At 38.4% G+C, this 27,756-nt stretch overlaps 1 protein-coding gene across 1 annotated transcript in view; it reads right to left on the bottom strand.

Annotated features, from left to right (window-relative positions):
• The window catches only part of LOC140208283 (cadherin-like protein 26), a 94,108-nt gene extending 67,923 nt beyond the window's left edge, over positions 1-26,185 (bottom strand). The window contains exon 1 of the mRNA XM_072276869.1: positions 26,069-26,185. Coding sequence (XP_072132970.1) covers positions 26,069-26,116 — 48 coding nt within the window. The 5' untranslated portion in view covers positions 26,117-26,185. The remainder of the gene's footprint in view (positions 1-26,068) is intronic.
• Positions 26,186-27,756: the final 1,571 nt, after the last annotated feature.

Genomic DNA, 27,756 nt, shown 5'->3' with positions numbered 1-27,756 from the left:
ACTTTCTGTTACTGTGAATAGCTAAGTGAGTAAAAGATGAACTGATTTCCAAAAGGCATAAAGTTAAAGATGACACATTTCTTTAATATTTTAAGCAAAGAAACTTTTTTATTTCCATCTTTTACAGTTTCAAAATAACAATAAAGGAAAAGGGCCCGAAGCAAAAGTTTGGGCACCCTGCATGGTCAGTACTTACTAATACCCACTTTGGCAAGTATCACAGCTTGTAAACGCTTTTTGTAGCCAGCTAAGAGTCTTTCAATTCTTGTTTGTGGGATTTTCACCCATTCTTCCTTGCAAAATGCTTCTAGTTCTGTGAGATTCTTGGGCCGTCTTGCATGTATTGCTCTTTTGAGGTCTATCCACAGATTCTCGATGACGTTTAAGTCGGGGGACTGTGAGGGCCATGGCAAAACCTTTAGCTTGTGCTTCTTGAGGTAGTCCATTGTGGATTTTGAATTGTGTTTAGTTTCATTATCCTATTGTAGAAGCCATTCTCTTTTCATCTTCAGCTTTTTTACAGACAGTGTGATGTTTACTTTCAGAATTTGTTGGTATTTAACTGAATTCATTCTTCCCTCTACCAGTAAATGTTCCCTGTGCCAATGGTTGCAAAACAAGCGCAAAGCATGATCGATCCACCCCCGTGCTTAACAGTTGGAGAGGGGTTCTTTTCATGAAGTTCTGCACCCTTTTTTCTCCAAACATACCTTTGCTCATTGGGGTCAGAAGGTTCTATTTTAACTTCATCAGTCCACAGGACTTACTTCCAAAATGCATCAGGCTTGTTTAAATGTTCCTTTCAACCTTTTGAATAGATGGAATGACATCTAAAACTTTGACAAACTTCTGTAGATGTGTGGTGGAGAGTATATTGACTGGCTGCCTCATAGCCTGGTATGGAAACACCAATACTGTTGAACAGAAAATCCTACAAGTAGGGGGTATGGCCCAGTCCATCACGGGTAAAGCCCTCCCACCATTGAGCACACCTACATGGAGCGCTGCTGCAGGAAAGCAGCATCCATCATCAGTGGACCCCACCACCCAGGTGATGCTCTCTTCTTGCTGCCGCCATCAGGAAGAAGGTACAGGAGCCTCAGGGCTCACGCCACCAGGATCAGGAATACTTATTACTCTTTAACCATCAGGCTCTTGAAGCAGTGGGGGTTACTTCATTTGCACCAACTGTTCCCACAACCTATGGATTCATTTTCAAGGACTCTTCATCTCATGTTCTCAATATTTATTGCTTATTTATTTAACATTATTATTTCTTTTTTCCTTTATATTTAGAGTTTGTTTTCTTTTGGACATTCATTTTTTGCCCACTCTGTTGTGTGTGGTCTTTCATTGATTCTGTTATGGTTCTTGGATTTACTGAGTATGCCCACAAGAAAATGAATCTCAGGGTTGTATATGGCAACATATATGTTCTTTGATAACAGACTTACTTAAAACTTAGAAATAGCAGATTTATTAATAGTTAGAAGGTTTGTGTGCTCAGAGAGTCAGCTTCACAGAATTAATTGTGGGAATCTTTGTCCCCTGTGGCTTTCAGACCACTTGTGTGAAAAGATAACTGGAAAAATACCACATGTGTGAAATTACCCAAGTGGCAGAAAAACAACATATATGTAGAGAGCAGACAGGCTTATTAGGAATGTTCCAACAACATCAAGAAGAGTGACAGAAAGACAGGACACTAGAATCTAACCCCAGCCTTCAATTTCTGTGATGGATGATTCATTCATCTGCAACTGGTTGACTAGCTGCTAGAAAATTGCCCCTGCGTTTTGGAGATCTTTTGTGTTTTAGAATTGGATTGTAATTTGAAAATCTTCTATATGATAATAATTTTCAGTGAGTTTTAGAAGTGTTTGAAGAACTCAATCTAAATTTAAATGTGTATCACTGAATCTAAATGAACCATTTTTAAACTACTTTGTTAGATGGAAGTATATCCTCCATGTTAGGATACAATGCTCAAACTTTGGGTATTGGCAACTAAACTTGCCATGAAGGATAAACAGGACAGTGAACTAGCTTTTAAACAGCAGGTGGATACAACATAAACTGCCTTTAGTTAGGATACCTATAACTATCTATATCGAAGAGGGCTAAGATTTTAATTTCAGTTTAGAACTTCATGGTCTGCAAAACCAATACCATCATACTGATTGCCTCAAACTGAGCTGAGATCATGAATATGAACAACAGATTCATAGATAAAGAGATTTGGAACAAGAGCAAAAATGTTTTTACACAGGAAGTTGTGAGAATAGAGAAATTATATCCATCTGTTGTGGTTAGGATAAAAATCCTGATGATATTGAAGACTAAAATGCATGGGAAATTGAAGGAAAGGAGGCAAAGGGGAATAGGACAAGTAAATGTAATTGTAATTATGCAGCTGTGTAGAGAACAAGCGTGATTTCTGGCTGGGTTAGTCAGATATATTTCCATATCTAGTACCCACATTTTGTTTCACTCTGTCTGTCTTCTTCCTGACTTATCTCTTCTACCATGTTAAATCATATCGAGCATTTCTAACATTTCCAAAATATTAATGACATTCATTTTTTCTTCGTTTGTTTTTCCAAGCAACCACTAATTTCACAATAAATTATTAATGTGAGTAAAACTTGAGAAACAGGCCCAGCATGAACATAGAACATAGAACATAGAATAGTACAGCACAGTACAGGCCCTTCGGCCCACATTGTTGTGCCAACCCTCAAACCCTGCCTCCCATATAACCCCCCACCTTAAAATTCCTCCATATACCTGTCTAGTAGTCTCTTAAATTTCACTAGTGTATCTGCCTCCACCACTGACTCAGGCAGTGCATTCCACGCACCAACCACTCTCTGAGTAAAAAACCTTCCTCTGATATCCCCCTTGAACTTCCTACCCCTTACCTTAAAGCCATGTCCTCTTGTATTGAGCAGTGATGCCCTGGGGAAGAGGCGCTGGCTATCCACTCCATCTATTTCTCTTAATATCTTGTATACCTCTATCATGTCTCCTCCCATCCTCCTTCTCTCCAAAGAGTAAAGCCCTAGCTCCCTTAATCTCCAACACCGCTTCTCCCTTAATATCAACGTGCTCCAGATCATCAACCTCACTCATATTGTCCTCACCGTCATCAAGTTCCCTCTCATTGGTGAATACTGAAGAGAAGTATTCATTGAGGACCTCGCTCACTTCCACAGCCTCCAGGCACATCTTTCCACCTTTACCTCTAATCGGTCCTGCCTTCACTCCTGTCATCCTTTTTTTCTTCACATAATTGAAGAATGCCTTGGGGTTTTCCTTTACCATACTTGCCAAGGCCTTCTCATGCCCCCTTCTTGCTCTTCTCAGCCCCTTCTTAAGCTCCTTTCTTGCTTCCCTATATTCCTCAATAGACCCATCTGATCCTTGCTTCCTAAACCTCATGTATGCTGTCTTCTTCCACCTGACTAGATTTTCCACCTCACTTGTCACCCATGGTTCCTTCACCCTACCATCCTTTATCTTCCTCACCAGGACAAATTTAACCCTAACATCCTGCAGGGATCTCTAAACCTGATTTATTTGCACAGCATTTCCTGACTGGGAGACATCAGTCAGTCCGGATTGAGAGCAGCATCTCCAACACCATCACACTGAGCATGGGGCCCCCCCAGGGCTGTGTGCTCAGTCCACTGCTGTTCACTCTGCTGACCCACGACTGTGCTGCAACACACAGCTCGAACCACATCATCAAGTTCGCCAATGAACGACCGCAGTGGGTCTCATTAGTAAGAACGACAAGTCAGCATACAGAGAGGAGGTGCAGCGGCTAACAGACTGGTGCAGAGCCAAAAACCTGTCTCTGAATGTGAACAAAGCAAAAGAGATGGTTGTTGACTTCAGGAGAGCACGGAGCAACCACTCTCCGCTGAACAGTGACGACTCCTCTGTTGCGATCATTAAGAGCACCAAGTTTCTTGGTGTTCACCTGGCGGAGAATCTCACTTGGTCCCTCAACACCAGTTCCATAGCCAAGAAAGCCCAGCAGTGTCTCTACTTTCTGTGAAGGCTGAGAAAAATCCATCTCCCACACCCCATCCACTCCACTTTCTACAGAGGATGTATCGAGAGCATCCTGAGCAGCTGCATCACTGCCTGGTTCGGAAATTGCACCGTCTCAGATTGCAAGACCCTGCAGTGGATAGTGAGGTCAGCTGAGAAGATCATTGGGGTCTCTCTTCCCACCATTACAGACATTTACACCACACACTGCATCCATAAAGCCAACAGCATTGTGAAGGACCCCACACACCCCTTATACAAACTCTTCTCCCTCCTGCCATCTGGCAAAAAGTACCGAAGCATTCAGGCTCTCACGACCAGACTGTGCAACAGTTTCTTCCCCCAAGCCATTAGTCTCCTTAATACCCAGAGTCTAGATCATTTATTATTATATTGTAATTTGTCCTCTACTGTGCCTATTGTCTTGTTTATTATTTATTGTAATGCCTGCACTGTTTTGTGCACTTCATGTAGTCCTGTGTAGGTCTGTAGTCTAGTGTAGTTTTTGTGTTGTCTTATGTAGTCTAGTGTAGCATTGTGTTGTCTCACTTAGTCTAGTGTAGTTTTGTGTTGTTTCATGTAGCACCGTGGTCCTGGAGGAACGTTGCTTCATTTTTACTGTGTACTGTACCAGCAGTTTATGGTCGAAATGACAATAAAAAGAGATTTAAATTGACTTGACTTGACTTGACTATTATGGCAACACACAACATAATTGCTGGAGTAATTCAGCAGGCCAGGCAGCATCTTTGGAAAAGAGGAGACAGTTGACATTTCAAGCCAAGACTCTTCATTGGTACTGGAAGAAAAGATGAGAACTCACAGTAAGAAGGTGGGGGAGGGGAGGACGAAGTACAAGGTGGCAGATGATAGGTGAAACTGGAAGAAGGGGAGGGGCTGAAGTAAAGACCTGGGAATTTGATTGGTGAAAGAGATAAAGGGCTGGAGGAGGGGGAATCTGATAGGAGGCCCTCTTGTCATGCTTATGACTTCCTATGAGCCACTATGTTCACCCTCTACAGGCACAGGTGTATCCTCAGAAGTGGGGCAGGCAATCTGTTCAAATAGTCCAGTACCTCCACCTCTAAATGCCCACCTCGGCCAGACCTAGGAGCAGACCCAACAAAGTTCCTCAATTGTTCGGCCATGTCCACTCTGTGTCGCCAAAGATCAGGAGCGTGGGGCTACAGCAAAACCAGAATTTAATAAGCATTCCCCTCTAACATTCAGGGAGGGACATCAACCTTCCACATTCCATTAACACATGTAGTGCGTGTTTGGCCTTTGCAGATCTGATAACAGCAATCAGGTGCCAACACCTCATCTAACCTGTTCACTGGTCTAGCCTGACAGGCATTGCCTTCAGAATGATTCACAGCTCCACCCATAGTTTGTTGCTGCTGTATAGGAAATGAGGTTCTGTGCAAGGATCCAGCGAAATTATGTCAACAGCTCAGATGGGTTTTGAGTGGAAAAAGGTCTAACGAACATTAACATTATCACCTTCTTTCTCTCCCAGATAGTCTCCAATGTATAATCGCACCAATTGCTGATAACTCAATGCTCTGTAGTTGTTTATTTCTGCTCCTCCTATTATATCGCACATCAAGTGGTGAGTTAACATCTCACTGTAAAAAGCCAGCAATTTGCAAGAACACAAGAACAAGGGACTAGAATAAAGGAGTGGAAAAGGCCACAGGATATTAATGACTACAGAACTAGCCACCTCTGCATCTTGAAAATGGTTGTGTTGATATAATAATGCCGGAAACTCTTTGACTTTTTATTTAAGTGGATGTGCAGTGTGAAATACTTGGAAGGATGCATCGCAACAAAATCTTTCTTAGATTCCACCTCACAGTGTTTGATATGATGGTGCAGAGGGATGGCGGTCTTGTGGTAAGATTGCAGCACTTGTACACACAGCAGGCTCTCGATAGACAATCATAGGTGTTTATTTCTTTGTTGAATGTGTTTTTATACATAGTAAGACTATTCTTAACAATAACTATATGTACAACAGGTTTACCACATCAGTGAGCTGCTCCTTGTGTGGAGTAGCAGACCAGGGTGTCGTAAGAGCCAGCCAGCAGTTCAGAGAAGGCAAATCAGTTTGGGCAGTCAGGTCGAAGGATTCGAGTCGCGACAAGCGGTTTGCCAGATTGGGTTCAGAGGAGCTGACCTGGGTGCAGATCATGCTACTGCCTGCTACTTGGAGGCAATGGAGTTGGTGCCTTCAAGTTGGCATGAAGGTGGTGTGTAGTGAAACTATGAGTGATTGTCTTGTTCATTTCTTTTGCGATTGCAATACTTTGTTGGACGTTGATTGCTGCAAGCCAATTCTCCAGGAGGCGCTCGTGGAGTGAGGTTACTTCTTGGCTTCGCTCTATTACTGTTTCATATTATATCCATGAGCACCTCTATTTAATCTACTTTTATCTACACTAAAAGACTCTTACAATAGAATTTTTTTTTCTTTTTTCTTTTTTGTAAGTTTGGATTCTGAACTTTGAAGATATGAGTAAAGAAACAAGTACAAAACCTAAACTTTGAGACCCTAAATCTGTAAAAGACACCAATGGCAACAGGAAAAAGAAACCTGATCCTAAACAACCTGAATTAACCTATGATATAAAGTTGAATTTGTTTCGTGAACAATCTGAAGAAATACGTCGAAGTGTGAGAGAAGAGATTAGGTCAATTACAGATTCTATTAATCTTCTTGACCATGAAGTTAAACAGCAACAAAACAAAATTACCAAATTGGAGGAGGAAGCACAGAAAAGGGATCAAAAAATTGAGAGCTTGGAACTAAAAGTTTCTTCGACAGATAAACAGCTGGAGAGTCTTAAACCCAAGATTATTGATCTTGAAAATCGATCCAGAAGACAGAACTTACGTATAATCGGTCTCCCTGAGGACGTCGAGAAAGGAAACCCTGGAGTAATCTTTTCTGATCTTTTAAAGGTTGCGTTCAGCTCTGAATTCCCGGATGATCCTCCATTACTTGATCGTGCTCATCGTATTTTACGTCGAAAACCAGATTCTCTATCTAATCCGAGACCAATAATTATCCGATTTCATTATGTTCGTCAAAGAGCAACTCATCCGAGTTGCCCGATGGCAGGGAATGATTAATTTTCAAGATTATCAGTTCCGATTGGTTGAGGATTTCAGTCCCGAAGTGATGAGGGCGCAACTGGTTTTCAAACCTCTGATGTCGGAATGTTACCAAAAAGGTCTCAAACCAGCGTTATTGTACCCTGCTGGTTTAAGAATTTCTCCTCCGAACAGCCAGCGATGATTCTTTAATTCTAAGTGCTGCTCGAAGTTTCTTGAGAAATTTTAATCAGGTGACACGGCCTAATTAATGTACAACTCTTGTAATATTGGTTTCGATTTTATGTCTTTTCTCACAACTTATGTACCCTAACCCCAACCCCACTGACCCCCCATTGCTGAGGGTGAATAGCCGTCAACCCCGCCAACAGTGCAATTGCTTTCGTGCTGATAAGGTGTGAGTCGCCTAATGATCAGCCATGAAACAAAATACCAAGTGTGAGTAAATAATCATACTTTATAGCAAATTTTTGGTGTTGGGTTAGTAGAAACAACTACAAGAAATGGCGCCACATAAGTAACTTATCAGTCTTGTGCACATAATATTTTAATACGTTGGTGCTCATGCCTCCGATTCCATCCACAACGTCCTTCCCAGACTCCGGCCACCCTCCGAACCTCCGAGGTTCAGTTTCCGCCACCCGGGAACCCCGTCCATTCCTCACACGTCTGTCCTTTCCGCTTGCCTCCCGAACACTTCAGAGAAGCCATTTTGGTAATAAGCGATCAACAGTTAAAAGTCCACCTATTTTACTGAGAGCCCTACACCTATAATTCATTTATGAAGGTTGACTTCTATAAGTTTAAGATTTTTGGTTTTGATTGGTAGTGTAGGTATTTTTCGTATTTTACCTAAATTTTCCTTTATTGGCGGATTCATTTTTTTTCCTTTCCTTTCATTTTGTTAATTTATAAAGTTATGATTTCTGAAACAGTTGTTACCGGTTGGATCTTAAATCTTTTATTGTATGAGGGGGAATATCATGTTTTTATCCTTTGTATAACCATGATGGCATCTTGTCTTCTTCTTCCCACAATACCTTTTGTTTTCTTTTACTGCACCATCTTTTTGGGTTCTTCTTCCTATAATATTTTACTTTTTCCTGATAACCCTTTTTTTCATTTAACTTTCTGCCTTAAAAATATTCAATATTTAATAATATGTATTGGTGTCTCTTTTTATCATTATTCCAGAAACTATAATATGAAGGTATTTTATTTTATTGTATCTGTTAATCTTTTGTCTTTTTCGTTGTTATAGTGTAGTTTTTTTTTCTGTTTTGGATTTTAGGTGGTCTTAGACAATAGACAATAGACAATAGGTGCAGGAGTAGGCCATTTGGCCCTTCAAGCCAGCACCGCCATCCACTGTGATCATGGCTGATCATCCACTATCAGAATCCAGTTCCTGCCTTATCCCCATAGCCTTTGATTCTGCTATCTTTAAGAGCTCTATCCATCTCTTTTTTGAAAGCATCCAGAGACGGCCTCCACAGCCTTCTGGGGCAGAGCATTCTATATATCCACCACTCTCTGGGTGAAAAAGTTTTTCCTCAACTCTGTTCTAAATGGCCTACCCCTAATTCTTAAACTGTGGCCTCTGGTTCTGGACTCACCCATCAGCGGGAACATGCTTCCTGCTGGTAGCGTGTCCAATCCCTTAATAATCTTATATGTTTCATGTGCCCTAATTTTGCCCACTAATCTCCTATGTGGGACTTTATCAAAGGCTTTCTGAAAGTCCAGGTACACTACATCCACTGGCTCTCCCTTGTCCATTTTCATAGTTACATTCTCAAAAAATTCCAGAAGATTAGTCAAGCACGATTTCCCCTTCATAAATCCATGCTGACTTGGACCAATCCTGTTACTACTATCCAGATGTGTCGTAATTTCATCTTTTATAATTGACCCCAGCATCTTTCCCACCACCGAAGTCAGGCTAACCGGTCTATAATTCCCTGTTTTGTCTCTTCCTCCCTTCTTGAAGAGAGGGACAACATTAGCCACCCTCCAATCCACAGGAACTGATCCTGAATCTATAGAACATTGGAAAGTGATTACCAATGTGTCCACGATTTCTAAAGCCACCTCCTTAAGTACCCTGGGATGCAGACCATCAGATCCCGGGGACCTATCAGCCTTCAGACCCAACAGCCTATCCAACACCATTTCCTGCCTAATATAAATTTCCTTCAATTCATCCATTAGATCCTTTGGCCACTATTACATCTGGAGATTGTTTGTGCCTTCCCTAGTGAAGACAGATCCAAAGTACCTGTTCAACTCGTCTGCCATTTCCTTGTTCCCCATGATAAATTCACCCGCTTCTGTCTTCAAGGGTCCAATTTTGATCTTAACTATTTTTTTCCTTTTCACATACCTAAAGAAACTTTTACTATCCTCCTTTATATTCTTGGCTAGTTTACCTTCGTACCTCATTTTTTCTCCATGTGTTGCCTTTTTAGTTACCTTCTGTTGCTCTTTAAAAGTTTCCCAATCCTCCGGCTTCCCACTTGTCTTTGCTATGTTATACTTCTCTTTTATTTTTATATTGTCCATTACTTCCCTTGTCAGCCACAGCCTCCCCTTACTCCCCTTAGGATCTTTCTTCCTCTTTGGAACAAACTGATCCTGCACCTTCCGCATTATTCCCAGAAACACTTGCCATTGCTGTTCCACTGTCATCCCTGCTAGGGTATGTTCCATTGAACATTGGCCAGCTCCTCCCTCATAGCACCATAGTTTCCTTTGTTCAACTGTAATACTGACACTTCTGAGTTTCCCTTCTCCCTCTCAAATTGTAGATTAAAACTTATCATATTATAGTCACTACTTCCTAATGGCTCCTTTACCTTGAGGTCTCTGATCAAATCCGGTTCATTGAACAACACTAAATCTAGAATTGCGTTCTCTCTGGTAGGCTCCAGTACAAGCTGTTCTAAGAATCCATCTTGGAGGGACTCCACAAACTCCCTTTCTTGGGGTCCAGTACCAACCTGATTCCTCCAGTCTACCTGCAGGTTGAAGTCCCCCATAACAACTGTAGCATTACCTTTGCGACATGCCAATATTAACTCTTGATTCAACTTACACCCTACATCCAGACTACTGTTTGGGGGCCTGTAGGTAACTCCCATTAGGGTCTTTCTACTCTGCGAATTTCTCAGTTCTATCCCTACTGACTCTGCGTCTCCTGATTCTATGTCCCCCCTAGCAAGGGACTGAATATCATTCCTCACCAACAGAGCCACCCCACCCCCTCTGCCCATCAGTCTGTCCTTTCAATAGGACATTAATCCTTGAATATTCATTTCCCAGGCCCTGTCCACTTGAAGCCATGTCTCTGTTATTCCCACAACTTCATACTTACCAATTTCCAACTGTGCCTCAAGCTCATCCACTTTATTTCTTATACTCTGTGCATTCATATACAATACTTTTAATTCATTACTCCCCTCACCTCCCATATCAATTCCTATTTCACTTGGCCATACTGTACGATCCCTTCTTGAGCTTTCTGCTCTGTTGATTCAGCTGTCATTCTTAACTTTTCTTATTCCTCCTTTCCCTTTATCTCCATCCTTATGTTTCTATTTTGTCTTCTTACCAACATATATTTTATGAGCTGCCTTCTGGAGAAATGGAGGTAGATTTAGTGTTAGTTAGCTCTCTGGCCTTTCCTTGGCTTAGTTCTGGGTTTTTTTGGGTGGTGAGTGAGGGACCTTTACTATTAGTTTGTTTTTCAATTGGGCTAATTTAGAACTACAAAAATGTCTGCAGTGTCATAACTTCTGTTTCCTTTCTAAATGTTGGTTCCTCTTCCGATTTCATGAGTTTACGTTTTGGTTAACTCTTTACATACAAAAACGTTGATTTTTGGTAAATATGGCTCAGAGGATTAATTTTGTTTCTTGGAATTCAAATGGATTAAACCATCCAATTAAAAGAAAAGAGATTTTTAAAGCATTCCAAAGAATGAATGCTCATATTATTTTTGCACAAGAAACTCATGTGAGGAAAGAGGATAATCAGTGCTTTCTTAAGTTTTGGAAGAAAAATCAGTATCATTCAAACTCCAAAGCTGAAGTACAAGGAGTTTCAATTTTTATAGATTCCTCAATTGTATTTCTGTATCAAGATACTTTCTCTGACCAGAATGGTAGATTCTTGTTAATAACTGGTTTACGTTTTAATAAAAAAGTTGTTATGGTTAATGTTTATGCCCCAAATGTGGATTACCCTGAATTTATCAGGCAATTATTTACCTCCTTTCCTAATTTAAGTGATTATATAATGATAATGGGTGGTGACTTTAATTATTGTTTAAATCCCTCGATGGATAAATCTATATCGACTCAGGCTTTACTGAACAAGTCGGTTACTCTTATCAACTCGTTTCTGATTGATTCCAGAATCTCAGAGATCTGGAGATTTCCACATCCTAAGGATAAGGAATTTTCATTTTCTCACATGTACATCAGTCTTATTCTAGGATTGACTATTTTTTATAGACTCTCGTTTAATTCCATCCGTGATTGACTGTAATTATGACATTATCGCCATTTCTGATCATGCACCATTGAATCTCTCTATCAAGTTAATGGACATATCTTCTAATACTAGACAATGGTGTTTTAATTCTAATTTGCTTCTAGATTCGGATGTTGTAAAATTCATTAAGGATCAGATTGACTTCTGTTTTTTAACTAATGCTACGGATGAAATCTCCAGTGGGGTCATATGGGACACTTTTAAAGCATATATCCACGGTCAGATTATTTCCTACTCTGCTGGATTGAAAAAACGTATTAAGAATGAAATACTTGTGTTGATTGATAAGATTAAAGATATTGATAAAAAAATATGCTACTGCTCCTAATGAGGAGCTTTACAGAGAACTGAACTTCAAATGGAGCATCTTAACATCGTCAATTGAAAACCAACTAATGAAAACAAGAAGTGCGTTTTATATATACAGTGATAAATCTGGTAAATTATTAGCTAATCAATTAAAAATAGCTTCGGTTAAACATCAAATTAATAAGATTCGTAAACCTGATGATACATTGACAGTTGATCATGTTGAAATAAATAAATATTTTCAAGAATTTTATACATTTTTATATCAGTCAGAATTCCCTCATGATCCCAATGAGATGTATGACTTTTTAAGGAAACTGAACTTTCCGAAATTGACGCCCAAAGAATGTTTAAGATTAGAAACACCTATTACAGATGAAGAAATAAAGGGTGCTATTTCTTCAATGAATTCTGGCAAATCACCTGGTCCAGATGGCTATACAGTAGAATTTTTTAAGTCTTCCTCTTCTATTCTTTCCCCTTGGTTGTGCAGAGTTTTTAAAGATGCTGTTAGTATAGGTAAACTACCACAATCATTTTATGGAGCCTCTATTTCCCTAATTTAAAAAAAAGGATCCTACTGAATGTGCATCATCTAGACCGATATCCTTATTCAATGTAGATTCTAAGATTTTTTCTAAAATATTAGCATCTAGGTTAGAAAAGGTATTACTTCAAATTATTTCTGCGGATCAAACCGGATTTATTAGAAATTGTTATTCATCTTTCAATATTAGGAGATTAATGAATATTGTTTATACTCCTTCACTTAGAACTCCAGAGTATGTCATTTCATTAGATGCTGAGAAAGCCTTTGACAGAGTTGAATGGCCATATTTATTCAGTACGCTTGAAAAGTTTAATTTCACTCCGATATTTATATCCTGAATTAAATTGATGTATCATACTCCTCTAGCTTCAGTTTTTACTAATAATCAAAGATCTCCCCTTTTTCGATTATTTCGTGGTACTAGGCAGGGTTGTCCCTTAAGTCCTTTATTATCCGAATTTGCTTTAGAACCTTCAGCAATTGCTATCAGAGATTCACCAAATATTTTTGGTCTTATTCGTGGGAATGAGATACATAAGTTATCATTGTAGTCCCCCTGGCCAGCCTTAGGGTCGCTCAGCTCGCTGTCATCTAGGGAAACAGCCCTCGGCCCCGCCAAACTGGGTAATTAGTTTGTGTGGATGCTGTGTGATGTGCCCCACCCCACCTAAATAACAGACAATACACTAGATACAATAATGATTTACCGTTTATAGATATTACTGGAACTATATAATTAATAGAGAATAAAATATAAAAGGAAAATAAAAGACACCACACTTATCAAAGTTCGATCTCTTCATGCACAAACAGTTGGAGCTCAGGACCCTTCTTCCTCACCCTGCGACCCCTCGGACCACCTCCACTGGCCACCTGGGACCAACAACGGTGGTCGACCAGACGCTCCACATGAGTCTGTCTCTGTCTCCTCTCCTTGCCGAACGCCCCGCTCGGGGTCCGACCCCGTTAGTGGACTCACAGCACCTGGTCCATCCTCTGTCTCTCTCTCCCGCCTTCTGCCCCAAAACCCCATGCATACAATATCTTCAGACACACCAAAAGCATAACAACTATCGCAATTGGTTCATTCGTCCTCTGATCAATAGATAATCCAAAACAGACTGGTAGCGGGAAGGACTTTCTCAGCAGTTAACATAACAAAGAAGCCCTTTCAATTATAACATAACAAAAAAGCCATTTTAATTAGACTACACAGTGACATAAAAAAAGAAACCCCTTACATCATTACATGCAGATGATTTATTATTTTATATTTCTGACCCAGAGAAATCCATTCCTGCAATTTTATCTCTGTTGGCTAAGTTTAGTAATTTTTCTTGCTACAAGCTGAATCTTAGTAAGAGTGAACTTTTTCCGTTATATATACAGGTTCCAAATTATAAATGCTTACCATTTAGATTAGTTACTGATTACTTCATTTACTTAGGAGTAAAAATTACCAAGGAGCATAAGGATTTATTGAAGGCTAATTTTTTACCTTTATTTGATCAGATTAAATGTTTGTTTACCAAATAGTCACCAATGTCTTTGTCATTAATTGATTGGATCAACGCTGTCAAGATGATTATTTTACCTAAGTTTTTATATTTATTTCAAGCATTGCCAATTTTTATCCCGAAATCCTTTTTGATATTGTTGATTCAAAAATTTCTTCATACATATGGCAGAATAAAAATCCTAGACTAGGTAAAAGATACTTACAGAAGCCCAAAAAGGAGGGCGGTTTAGCATTGCCAAACTTTAGATTTTATTATTGGGCAATTAATATTCGTTATTTAAAATTCTGGATATGGAATTTAGACACAGTTTCAAGTCCACAATAGGTTAATCTTGAATGTAAATTTGTTTCAGGGTTTTCATTGGGCTCTATTTTAGGGACCCCACTGCCCTTTGATTTTTCTAAATTGGATAAACAAATGGATAACCCGATAGCTAAATATACTCTGTGAATATGGTTTCAGTTTCGAAAAATTTTTGGATTGAATCAATTTATTTTAGCAAGCCCTATTCTATCCAATTTTCTTTTTCAACCCTCTTTTTTGGACCAAGCCTATCTAGTCTGGAAAACAAAAAGTATAATATGATTTTCTGATCTATTTTTGGATAATTGTTTCATGTCTTTTGAACAATTATCTAATAAATATAATTTACCTAGATCCCATTTCTTTAGATATTTACAGATTAGAAACTTTTTAAATACTGTTCTTATTACCTTTCCAATTTCATATTCAACGGATATAATGGATAAAATTTTAGATTTAAATCCTTTTCAGAACGGTTCAGTAGCAATTATTTATAATACGATTATGAAAATAAATCCAGATGTATCAAATACAATTAAGAACGACTGGGAAAGGGAACTTAAGCTTACTTTATCTACAGAGAAATGGCAAAAAAAATTTCAGTTAGTTAATTCTTCTTCTATTTGTGCTAAACATATGTTGATACAGTTTAAAGTAGTACAGGTTTCCCCCGCCATCCGAAGTTAGAGCATTCCTATGAAGTGGTTCATAAGCCGGAATGTCATAAAGCGAAGAAGCAATTACCATTTATTTATACGGGAAAAATTTGTGAGCGTTCGCAGACCCAAAAATAACCTACCAAATCATGCCAAACAACACATAAAACCTAAAATAACAGTAACATATAGTAAAAGCAGGAATGATATGATGAATACACAGCCTATATAAAGTAGAAATACTTTTCCACAATCATTGCTGCACTATCCTCCGTAGCAAAAATCTCACACAAGCGCTCTCGGCAGAAACATGGTGCAAGCGCTGTTGGCAAAAACACGGTGCAAGCGCTCTCCAGTAACCATTAAGCTATGAAGCTGCCAAATCATACCAAATAACACGTAAAAATACACAGCCGGTATAAAGTAGAAATAATGTATGTACAGTGTAGAATCACTTACCGGAATTGGAACAGCGCCGAGCACACTGATGATGGTGTGTTAGGCTGAGTCGTCGGAGGATGGGGTGATGCAGTGGCCCCACCCTCCGGGCAACAGATAGATACCAAAGATACCAATCCGCGAAGCATGCAGGGGTACAGCGGTAGCCGGGACGCACCCAGCACATCTTTAAGAAAAAAGCCGAAACAAACAAGCTAATTAATTAGGTGTCGCCCAGCATGTAAATGTCAGCCCAGATCAGAGGGAACGCAATCGGCAATCACCTCTGATCTGGGCCGACATTTACATGCCGGGCAGCACCTAATTAATTAGCTTGTTTATTTCAGCTTTTTTTCTTAAAGATGTGCTGGGTGCGTCCTGGCTACCGCTGCATTCTTCGCGGATCGGTATCTGTCCGTGGCCCGGAGGTTGGGGTGGTGGGACACTGGGGTGTCATCTCGTCATCTGTTTCCATCAGGGCAGGCAGGTCATCTTCTTCTATGTCTGCCTGCCTCGATGTCGAAGGTCAAGGTTCATCGTCTGCTGTGGCTGATGTGGAAGGCTTGCTTGACTGCTTAGCCTCGCACATTTTAAGATCATACAGTTCCTTGTAAGCACTCAAACCATTCTGCAAATATGCCCTAAATTGACGTACCCTTTCAAAATTACAGTCGTACTTTATCATTGCAGCAAAAATCTCACACAGTTGCTTCACGTTGAGTTCCTGGACGACTTCACTTTCGGTCCGTTCGCTACTGCATTCGGTTTTGATTGTTATCCTTTCCTCTTCCAATTGCATCAGCTCTTCATCTATCAGTTCTTAGTCATGAGATGCCAAAACCTCTTCAACATCATCTTCGCCAACTTCCACAAGCCAAACTCACTTCGTCCTTACTTCGTTCACCACGATTGAAACACTTAATTACGTCTAGTTTTACGCTAAGTGTAACACCCTTACGAGCTCTTTCAGGCTTTTCCGATACCTTAGAACTCATCTTGCTAACTGCTGCTCACAGGCACGTGTTTAAGCAATGCCGGCTAGAATGCAGTTCCAAATCCAGGGGAGAGCGGCTGCTCGGGGCGCGCACTGCCTTTTATCGCACGCTGCTTTTTCCGCATGCTGCCTTTTTTTGTAACAGTGAAAACACCTTCTGTTAGCAAAAACAGGGAACTAATGTAGGTCTTTCGTAACAGTGAGGTTTCGTAAAGCGAACGTTCGAAAGGCGGGGGACACCTGTACACAGGGCTCACATGTCCAAGGATAAATTAGCTCGTTATTACTCTCATATAAATCCTATATGTGATGGATGCCGTTCTGAGATAGCTTCATTAACTCATATGTTTTGGTCATGCCCTTGCCTGAAGAAATATTGGGATGACATCTTTGATATTATTTCAACTGTTTTGAATATAGATCTACAACCTCATCCTATTACTGCAATCTTTGGTTTACCAATGATAGACCAATGTCCTCTGACCTCTTCAGCTTATCAGATGATTGCTTTTGTTACACTAATGGCTAGAAGATCCATATTATTGAATTGGAAAGAGATCAATCCTCCTACCTTCTTCTTTTCAAATCTTTTTATTGTTTTATACAGGAAAAATAACATGAGTACATCGAAGTAACAACACTTACAATGCCTCAAAAAAAAACATTATCTTAAAGATTGAAAAAAAATTTTGTGGTAACAAAAAAAAAATCTACTAAGCAGAAAAGTGAGAAAAAAAAAGAACCCATTAGGTATACAACCCCGGAGTCATGTGTCATACAAAAAGCTTCTAAAAATAAACATCAAACCGCCAGCAAGAAAAGAAAATGTACTAAAAAACCTTACAGTTAGATCGTGGAAAAATTATATCAATTAACTCAAATAATAATAACGAGCAAATGAGCCCCATCTTTTCTCAAAATCAAATAAAGGTTCAAAGGTTCGACTTCTAATTTTCTCCAAACTAAGACATGGCATAACTTAAGAGCACCGTTGTGACTATGTGGGAGCTGATGTATCCTTCCACTGCAACAAAATGGCCCTCAATGTAACAAATGCAATAACGTGTTGGTCAAACACAGAAGTACCATGTAGGTTGTAAATTAATTTTAAGTCCTTTAGAAATTGTTGAGAAAACCAACTTCCAGAACTGTTCCAAAACAAGACCAAAACATATGTGTCAGTATAGCTATCTCAGTTTTACATCTATCACAATGACTATCAACATAAGGAAAGATTTTAGAAAGTCTCTCCTTTGTCAAATGATAAGGATGTACAATTTTAAGTTGAATCAATGAATGGCTAGCACAAATTGAAGAGTTAACCAACTTCAATATCCGCATCCAATCCTCCGTCAAAAAAGTCAAATTAAATTCCTTTTCCCAATCCTGTTTAATCTTAGATAAAGGATGCTTATCCCATTGTAATAATAAATTATAAATTCTTCCAATAGAACCCTTAATCAAAGGATTCATACTCATAATAGTATCTAACAGGTCAGCCTCCAATATGTAAGGAAAATTACTTAAATATTATTGTAAAAATATCTAACTTGAAGGCATTGCAGAAAGTGTGAGTATGAAAGAGAATATTTATCAATTAATTGTTCAAAAGACATCAATCTATCTTCTTTAAATAAATCCAAAAAAGAATTAATACCTTTATTTTTCCAAAGTAAAAAAAATGGATCACTCAAAGAAGGCTTAAAAAAGTAATTTTGGTAAATTAAACTACAAAGTTTAAATTTTTTAAGATTAAAAAAATTGCGAAACTGGAGCCAAATTTGTAAAGAGTACTTCATCACAGGATATAGGTTTAAATTAACAACTTTACCTAATTGCATAGGTAAAGGAGCTCCCAATAATGAGGTTAAATAAAACTGTTTTACAACTTTCAGTACCAGATCTACCCAAATTGGCCGATCACTCTTATCAACCCAGTATAACCAAAAAGACATATATCGCACATAAACAGCCCAATAATACATTCTAAAATTAGGCAATGCAAGACCTCCATCCTTTTTCAATTTTTGTAAATGACATTTACTAATTCTTGGTCTTTTATTATTCCAAATAAAAGATAAAATAATAGAATCAATCCAATCAAAAAACTCCCTAGTCAAAAAAACAGGAATATTCTGAGATAAAAATAAAAATTTCAGTAAAATCATCATTTTAACTATATGAATACGGCCAACAAGTGAAAATGTACTCCATCTACTAAATAAATAAAAAATTCAGTAAAATCATAATTTTAACTATATGAATATGACCAACAAGTGAAAATGTACTCCATCTACTAAATAAATACTTCATAGAGTCTACTAAGGGAACAAAATCAGCTTTATAAAGATCCTTATTTTTTTAGTAATTATAATACCTAAATATCTAAAAGAGTCTGAAACTTTAAAAGGAGTATTATCATATATACAGACAGAATCATTTAAAGGAAACAATTCATTTTTACCAGAATTTATTTTATATCCTGAAAAACCTCCAAATTCATTAAATAATTTTAGCACAGCAGGAATGGATTTGTCAGGGTTAGTTATATAAACCAATAAATCATCAGCATAAAGAGAGACCTTATGCATGGTCTCATTCACAAAGATCCCATGGATATTTTTAGCCTCATGAAGAGCAATAGCAAGGGGTTCTAATATTAAATTAAACAACAAAGGACTTAATGGACAGCCTTGCCTTGTCCCCCGTGAAAGCTGAAAAAAAGGAGACCTACGATTGTTAGTGACAACAGTAGCAATAGGGGCTTTATATATCATTTTAATCCAATTATTAAAATTAACACCAAAGCCAAATTTCTCTAAAACATTGAATAAATATTTCCATTTGACTCAGTCAAACGCTTTTTCAGCATCCAAAGGTACAACACATTGTGGATTTTTAGAAGAGGATGAATATATAATGTTAAATAGTCTCCGAACATTTGAAAAAGAATAGCGATCCTTTATAAAGCCTGTTTGATCTTTACAAATAATTTTACCCAAAATATTCTCCAACCGATTGGCCATTATCTTTGACAAAATCTTAGCATCAACATTCAGTAATGAAACAGGTCTAGATGAAGCACAGTCAGTAGGATCTTTATCTTTTTTAAGAATTAAAGAAATAGAAGCCTCATAAAAAGTAGAGGGTAAGTCACCTTTCACAAAAGAATCCTTAAACATTTCCGACATATACGGAGAGAGCAACTTTCCAAATTTTTTATAAAATTCTACAGGATAGCCATCAGGTCCTGGGGACTTACCAGATTGCATTGAAAAAATAGCTTTATGAATTTCGGCTTCAGTAATTTGAGCATCGAGAGTTTTTTGATCGTCAGCCAAGATTTTAGGAAAAACAATCTTTTGTAAAAAAGCATTCATTTTAGAGGAATCTAACAGACATTGAGATTTATATAGCTCAGCATAAAAATCTTGAAAAATCTTATTAATTTCTTCATATTCCTGAGATAAGGTACCATCTTTCCTACGAATTTTCATGATTTGCCTTTTGGCTGCAGCCATTTTTAATTGAGATGCAGACAGTTTATTATTTTTATCTCCAGATATATAAAATTGGCTCTTTAACTTAAGCAAATAACCTTCAATGGGATGAGTTAATAACAAGTTATATTGTGATTGAAGTTCCACCCTTTGTTTAAATAAATCAGTATTGGGGGAAATTGCATAAATATTATCTAAATCTTTAATTTGTTTTGAAATTCTATCTAATTCTGCTTTAGTTTGTTTTTTAAGTTTAGCTGAATAAGAAATAATCTGACCATGTAAAAATGCTTTAAATGTATCCCATATAACCAATTTAGACATACTCCCTATATCATTAAAAAGAAAAAAATTCTTTTATCTGGGTTTCAATGAAACTGACAAAGTCAGAGTTTTGCAATAATGTCTGAGACATGTGCCAAGGTGGCAAGAATGACATCATCAAATTCAAAAGACAAACTCAGAGGCGCATGATCAGATATAGCAATAGTGTCATATTCACAAGTTTTAACGCTAGGCAAGAAGCGGGGATCGATTATAATATAATCGATCCTCGAATATTTTTTATAAACATGTGGGAAGAAAGAATATTCTCTATTATCGGGATGAAGATACCTCCACAAATCAATCAACCCAAAATCAATCAAAAAGGAATTAATAAATGATGCGGATCGATTTGGAAGTCGCTGATTGGTTGAGCTCTTATCAATCATAGGATTTAAACAGCAATTAAAATCCCCACCCATTATGAGCATATATTCATTTAAGTCATGCAGTAAAGCAAATACTTTTTTTAAAAAAAAGGATCATCTAAGTTAGGACCATACAAATTAACCAAAACAACTTTTCTGTTACAGATTGTTCCTTTATCAATTAAAAATCTACCATTAGAATCTGATTCAATATCCTCTTGAATAAATACATTATGTTTAATGAAAATAGACACATCTTTTGTTTTACTCTGAGAAGTAGAGTGGAATTGCAAACCATTCCACCATCTAAAAAATCTATTTTGATCTCCCGCCCTGATATGTGTCTCTTGAGTAAAAATTATATCAGGTTGGAATCGGTTAATAATTTTAAAAGTCTTCCTTCGTTTAATAGGATGATTCCAACCACGTACATTCCAACTTATTATATTAATCCGTTTGAACACCATACTATAATTTTATTCTACTTTATACATGCACAGAGCACATACCAATACGGGATGATCAAAGATGGCGGTGATGAAGAATACAACCAAATAAAAAACACACACACTCCGGAACCACCCAAAAGGAAAAAACTCCTAACTCTAAACCCACCCACCCACACCCGGAAACCCGAAAGAGGCAAGCAATCTACGATAGAATTCAAAGCTGCTGACTGCTCTGTATGTGTTTTCTTTCCCTCCCCGCAGTTAGTAAAAATGTAGAGTGACCTTGTGAAAAAAACAATAAAGTCTCAGCAAAAAAAGGTATTTACATTCCATCGACTAATAAACAAGAAAGAACCAAAATAATGTTATCTCTTAGAGAGAAAAACCAACAATATGCAATAAAGAACAACTCTCCGTCTTCCATAATTAGTCTCTTGATGAAATATACAAGTGGAAATAATACTATTTGAATATTATTTCCAAAATGCAAATAATATTCAAATAGCCAAACAGCCTTTCAAATGGATCATTCAACAGTGGCATCAGTGACAGCGGCAGGTAAAGTCTGAACAAAATCCAGTGCAGATTTTGGATCAAAAAAAGTACGAGGAGGAGAATTAGCAGGAAAATTTTAATTCTTGTCGGGTACTCAGAGACGGAAAAAGTTTTTTATCATATGCTTGTTTCATTGCCAGGGCAAATTTTGATCTTTGTTCCATTATCTCTCTTGGATAATCTTTGTAGAAGCGGAGCTCAGATTCCATAAATCTAAAAACTCTGTTTTCTTGCCTGTCTTATGATTTGATCTTTAATTTTAAAGTGATGAAAGCAAACCAGAACAAATCTTGGTTTACTAGGATCCATCAATTTCGAGATAAACGCCCTGTGTGCCCTTCCTATAGCAGGCGACTTTGATAGAATGGTAGGAAATAAAGTGTGGAAAAGCTTACCAAAGTAAGCCGTTAGGTCTCCATTTTCAGCTCCTTCCTGCAGCCCAACAATTCTTATATCCCTTCGTCGAGACCTAGTTTCCAGATCTATAATCTTATTTTGATACCTATCCAAACAAGTTGTAGCTTCAGACAGCTTTTGCTTAGTTATCTTCAATTCCTCTTCGTGTGAAATAACTTGAGTTTCCAGGTCTTTAAGTTTTCCCAGAAATGACTTCATTTCATTAGTATTCTTTTCCAGCTGGCCTTTAATTGATCCATTGTCATAGTCATAGTCATACTTTATTGATCTCGGGGGAAATTGGTTTTCGTTACAGTTGCACCATAAATAATAAATAGTAATAGAACCATAAATAGTTAAATAGTAATATGTAAATTATGGCAGTAAATTATGAAATAAGTCCAGGACCAGCCTATCGGCTCAGGGTGTCTGACCCTCCAAGGAAGAAGTTGTAAAGTTTGATGGCCACAGGCAGGAATGTCTTCCTATGATGCTCGGCACTGCATCTCAGAGGAATGAGTCTCTGGCTGAATGTACACCTGTGCTCACCCAGTACATTATGTAGTGGATGGGAGACATTGACCAAGATAGCATGCAACTTAGACAGCATCCTCTTTTCAGACACCACCATGACAGAGTCCAGTTCCATCCCCACAACATCACAGGCCTTACGAATGAGTTTGTTGATTCTGTTGGTGCCTGCTACCCTCAGCCTGCTGCCCCAGCACACAACAACAAACATGATAGCACTGGCAACCACAGACTCGTAGAACATCCTCAGCATCGTCCGGCAGATGTTAAAGGACCTCAGTCTCCTCAGGAAATAGGGACGGCTCTGACCCTTCTTGTAGATAGCCTCAGTGTTCTTAGACCAGTCCAGTTTATTGTCAATTCGTATCCCCAGGTATTTGTAATCCTCCACCATGTCCACACTGACCCCCTGGATGGAAACAGGGCTCACCGGTACCTTAGCTCTCCTCGGGTCTACCACCAGCTCCTTAGTCTTTTTCACATTAAGCTGCAGATAATTCTGCTCACACCATGTGACAAAGTTTCCTACCGTAGCCCTGTACTCAACCTCATCTCCCTTGCTGATGCATCCAACTATGGCAGAATCCATAAGACCATAAGACAAAGGAGCAGAAGTAGGCCATTCGGCCCATTGAGTCTGCTCCGCAAAACTTCTGAAGATGACAAGACTCTGTGCGGTAGTTGAAGTCTGAGGTGTAAATGGTGAAGAGAAAGGGAGACAAGATAGTCCCCTGTGGAGCCCCAGTGCTTCTGATCACTCTGTCGGACGCACAGTGTTGCAAGTACACGTACTGTGGTCTGCCAGTTAGGTAATCAAGAATCCATGATACCAGGGAAGCATCCACCTGCATCGCTGTCAGCTTCTCCCCCAGCAGAGCAGGGCGGATGGTGTTGAACGCACTGGAGAAGTCAAAAAACATGACCCTTACAGTGCTCGCTGGCTTGTCCAGGTGGGCATAGACATGGTTCAGCAGGTAGACGATGGATCCTCAATCCATTCTGATCCTTAATTGAATTTAGTGTCTGAACGATATCTTCAGCCCACAATGGCATTCCATTAGATCTTTCCTTTTGCACCTTTCCTTTCCCATTACCTTTATCACTAGGTTCAGGTAAATTCTTCCCACTTCTTGTAGACATAGACATATTGATCCCCCTCAAGAATCAGCAAGTAAAATTTTTAAATTCAAAGCTTAAACTAGGGGGAGAGAAAGAAAACTAAGAGTAGCACAAAAATACTGCTACTCCATTTGCAGACAGGGGCAGTCCTCAATCCTCCTACTACATTTCAATGGTTTTCTCAAACTATGTCTTGTTTAAATTTAGAAAAAATTAGAAGCATCATTTATGGCCCTTCTATTAAATTTGGAGAGATTTGGAGACCATTTATTCAATACTTTCACATGATGTAATTTGACCCTTTCCAATTCTATTTTGTTACTTCAATATACGGGGAGAGGAGTGGAGTTAATGACACTAATGGTTTTATCTGAGATATCATAATAGCTCATTCTTTTTCTTTTTTTTCTTTAGTTTAGTTTTCTTCTAGTTGGTTAGATTAGTTTTTTTTCTTTTGGGGTATATATTTTTTTCTTTTATTTTCTTGATTTTTTTTGTATTTTCACTTTATATTTTTACTATACTATATTTGTACTTTGTGAGTTTTTGGGAGGCTCATTAATTGTGTGTCAATTGATTTTATACTTGTATAAACTATGTATCAATAATGTAATCTCAATTGTTCTGTATCTATTTTCTGTAATGTTTATGATGCTGAAATTAATAAGATTGAAAAAGAAAAGAAAGATGGCTGCAAGCCCGTTTCTCTCGCTTGGTGGAGAGACAGGCAGCGAGGCAGCAGTGTGGCCTCGGTTGGAGCGAGGACTGGGCCTCATGCTTCAGGCTTTCATTTAGCATGGTACCTGGCCTCTCTCGTTGGTGCGGTCCTAAAGTGTTGGATCGGTGGGATTACAGGCTGGACTGCCAGGAACCATCAATTTGCGGGACTTGTTACTCAGGGTTTTGGACTAAAAATGTGCTTCAATAAATTTCTTTTTTTTTTCCCTCTTTCTCACTATTTCGAATGCGCTTGTATGTTTCTGCAACTTGGCCCCAGAGGAACACTGTCTCATTTGCCTGTATCCATATATGATTGAATGATAATTAAACTTGATTTGATTTGATTTTGCTTTGGCTCTATTATATCCTGCTGCACATTTTTAAATGTTGCTTGTTATAATTATAATTGGGATATATAATGTTGTCATTTATTTTGATTTGGGGATTGATTGTGCTTATTTCCAAATTCATAATCAAAATAAAGGTAACATTTTGAATATCAGTATAGAGGTTTCTACCATTGAAATGGTGTGAATTCAGCAGAGCCTTTACTTACTCCTCAAGAAAAAACTCAAAGATAAAAATTAGGGAGGGTGGGCATGGGCAGGGTAAGGGCTTTCACATACATCACACTCTGCAGAAGGGTCAAGAATATCACCTCCCCTAGGCACATATTTCAGTCTTTAGAATGGTTCCTGAACACCAACAGGAGATCAAAAGGATCAGTGAAGCTTTGCCAAGCTGTGTAAAATGTTTTTCACACTACTGATGAACTTAATCAGACATTCCAGTCCAAGTTAATCATTGTTTATTTTATCGCAAACAAGAAAAAAATTGTGAATCCTGGAAATCCAAGCAACACACTCAAAATGCTGGGGGAACTCAGGGGGCCAGGCAACATCTATGGAAAAAAGTACAATTGACATTTCAGGACTGCTGAGTTCCTCCAGCATTTTGTGTGTGTTGCATTATTTATTTTAAACTGTTCTTATGAAATAGAATATCAGACACAGAAAACTAGCCAGCTTACTGCTTCTCCTATTTCATATAATCTATGACCTTCTGGCTAATCCTCCTTCTCCTCCCCCTCCCCACCTTTTCATTCTTGCATCATCCCCCTTCCTTTCCAGTCCTGAAGAAGGGTCTTGGCCAAAACATAGACTGTTTATTCACTTCCATGGTTGCTGCCTGACCTGCTGAGTTCCTCCAGCATTTGGTGTGTGTTACAATTAAAGGTGGTATTTTGACATGGTGCATTTAGAAAGATTGATTTCACTATATATGTGGATTAGCGATGCCAAGATAAAGGAAAAAATTGCTGAATTAAGAATGCGTACTACATTCAACATTTCAGTTGTTCACACAAACACCTCAAGAATTAGAGCTTTCACATATTACGCTCCTCTTCCAAAGTTCAGTCTGTCAAGGTCAGTCTCTCAACCTGAGAGTTCAACCCCACCACACAATGTCCATGAAAATGTAAATATGTTTGCATTCTAAACAATTATTTTCAACAATGATCTTAGTACAATTACAGCTGATATTTTAACAATTACTCAGGCATTTTCTTTCAAATTAAAGATAGAATTGTAGTAACACTTACCGTGGGAAAGATCATCAGTAGAATCCATAGTTGCATGATGAAATACATGATGCAGTAGTGAAAGTTATGTAGATCTACACTCCTTTTTATAGAAGTCTGGCCGGTTTAGTTCTGGAGACACTTACTCAGCAGAATAGAAACCTGTGACAAAACATGAAATGCAGATGTTCGTTAAACTTTAACATTAATCCACATATAAAAAAATTATTGGTCCACAGAGACCGTGGAGCTCCATTGTTTTATCAGAATATACTTCCTGATAAAGAAAAACTGAAGCCAACGGGGAACATAAACATGAACTGCAGTTTATGACAGAACTTTGAACCATTTTCAAATAGCATATCCACTCTTCTTGAAAGGGTGAAGTAATTTTTAGTTTGACAGGCAGTGGAAAGTGAGGGGTGGCAGTCTATGATCAATACAGAGGAGTTACCTTTGATGAAAGGTTGAGCAGTTCACATTATTTCCAAAAATTTAGAAGAATGATGTGGTTAGATACAGAGTACAGTAATATGCACTTCAGGCATAATGAGCATGCTCCACCCAATCACACATAGGGGAGAAGTTAGATTAGATTAGATTCAACTTTATTAAATTAAATATTAACCCATATGCCTTTCAGATAAAATGATAAGACCATAAGAAATAGGAGCAGAATTAGGCCATTCAGCCCATCAAATCTGTTCTGCCATTTCATCATGGCTGATCCCAGCTCCCACTCAACTCCATACACCTCCATTCTCGCCATATCCTTTGATGCCCTGACTGATCAGGAAAAGATCAACTGCCGCTTTAAATATACCCACGTACTTGAGCTCCCCTGCAGTCTGTGGCAGAACATTCCACAGATTCACTACACTCTTGCTAAAAAAAATTCCTCCTTGCCTCCATTCTAAAAGGTTGCCCCTCAGTTTCGAGCCTGTACCCTCTAGTTCTGGATACGCCAACCATAGGAAACATCTTCTCCATATCCACCCTATTGAGTCCTTTCAACATTCAGTAGGTTTCAATGAGATCCCCCTGCATTCTTCTAAATTACAGTGAGTACAGGACCAAAGCTGCCAAACTCTCCTCATATGTTAATCTCTTCATTGCCAGAATCATCCTCTTGAACCTCTTCTGGACTTTCTCCAATGACAACACATCCTTTCTGCGATATGGGACCCAAAACTGTTGGCAATACTCCAGGTGCAGCCTGACTAATATCATATAAAGGCTCAGCATTATCTCCTTGCTTCTATATTCCAATATTGGAAATAAGTGCCAACATTACATTTGCCTTCTTTACCAAAGACACAAACTGTAAATTAACCTTCTAGGAGTCTTGCACGAGGACTCCTATGTCCCTCTGCACCTCTGATGTTTGAATTTTCTCCCCATTTTGATAATAGTCTGCACTTTTGTTCCTTTTACCAAAATACATCATCATACATTTCCCGACATTATATTCATCTGCCACATTTTTGCCCATTCCTCCAATTTGTCTAAGTCCTTCTGCAATTGTATTGCTTCCTTAGCACTACATACCCCTACCTATTTTCATATCATCTGCAAATTTTTCCACAAACCCATCAATTCCATTACCCAAATCATTGACAAACAATGTGAAAAGTATCAGTCCCAATACTGACTCCTGAACAGCACCACTCGTCACTGGCAGCCATCCAGAAAAGATCCCCTTTTTTCCC

The sequence above is a fragment of the Mobula birostris genome, chromosome 2, assembly GCF_030028105.1.
Source record: "Mobula birostris isolate sMobBir1 chromosome 2, sMobBir1.hap1, whole genome shotgun sequence".
Lineage (NCBI taxonomy): Eukaryota > Metazoa > Chordata > Chondrichthyes > Myliobatiformes > Myliobatidae > Mobula > Mobula birostris.
Note: the sequence above shows the minus strand (reverse complement) of the source record. Positions and strands in the feature narration are given on the sequence as shown.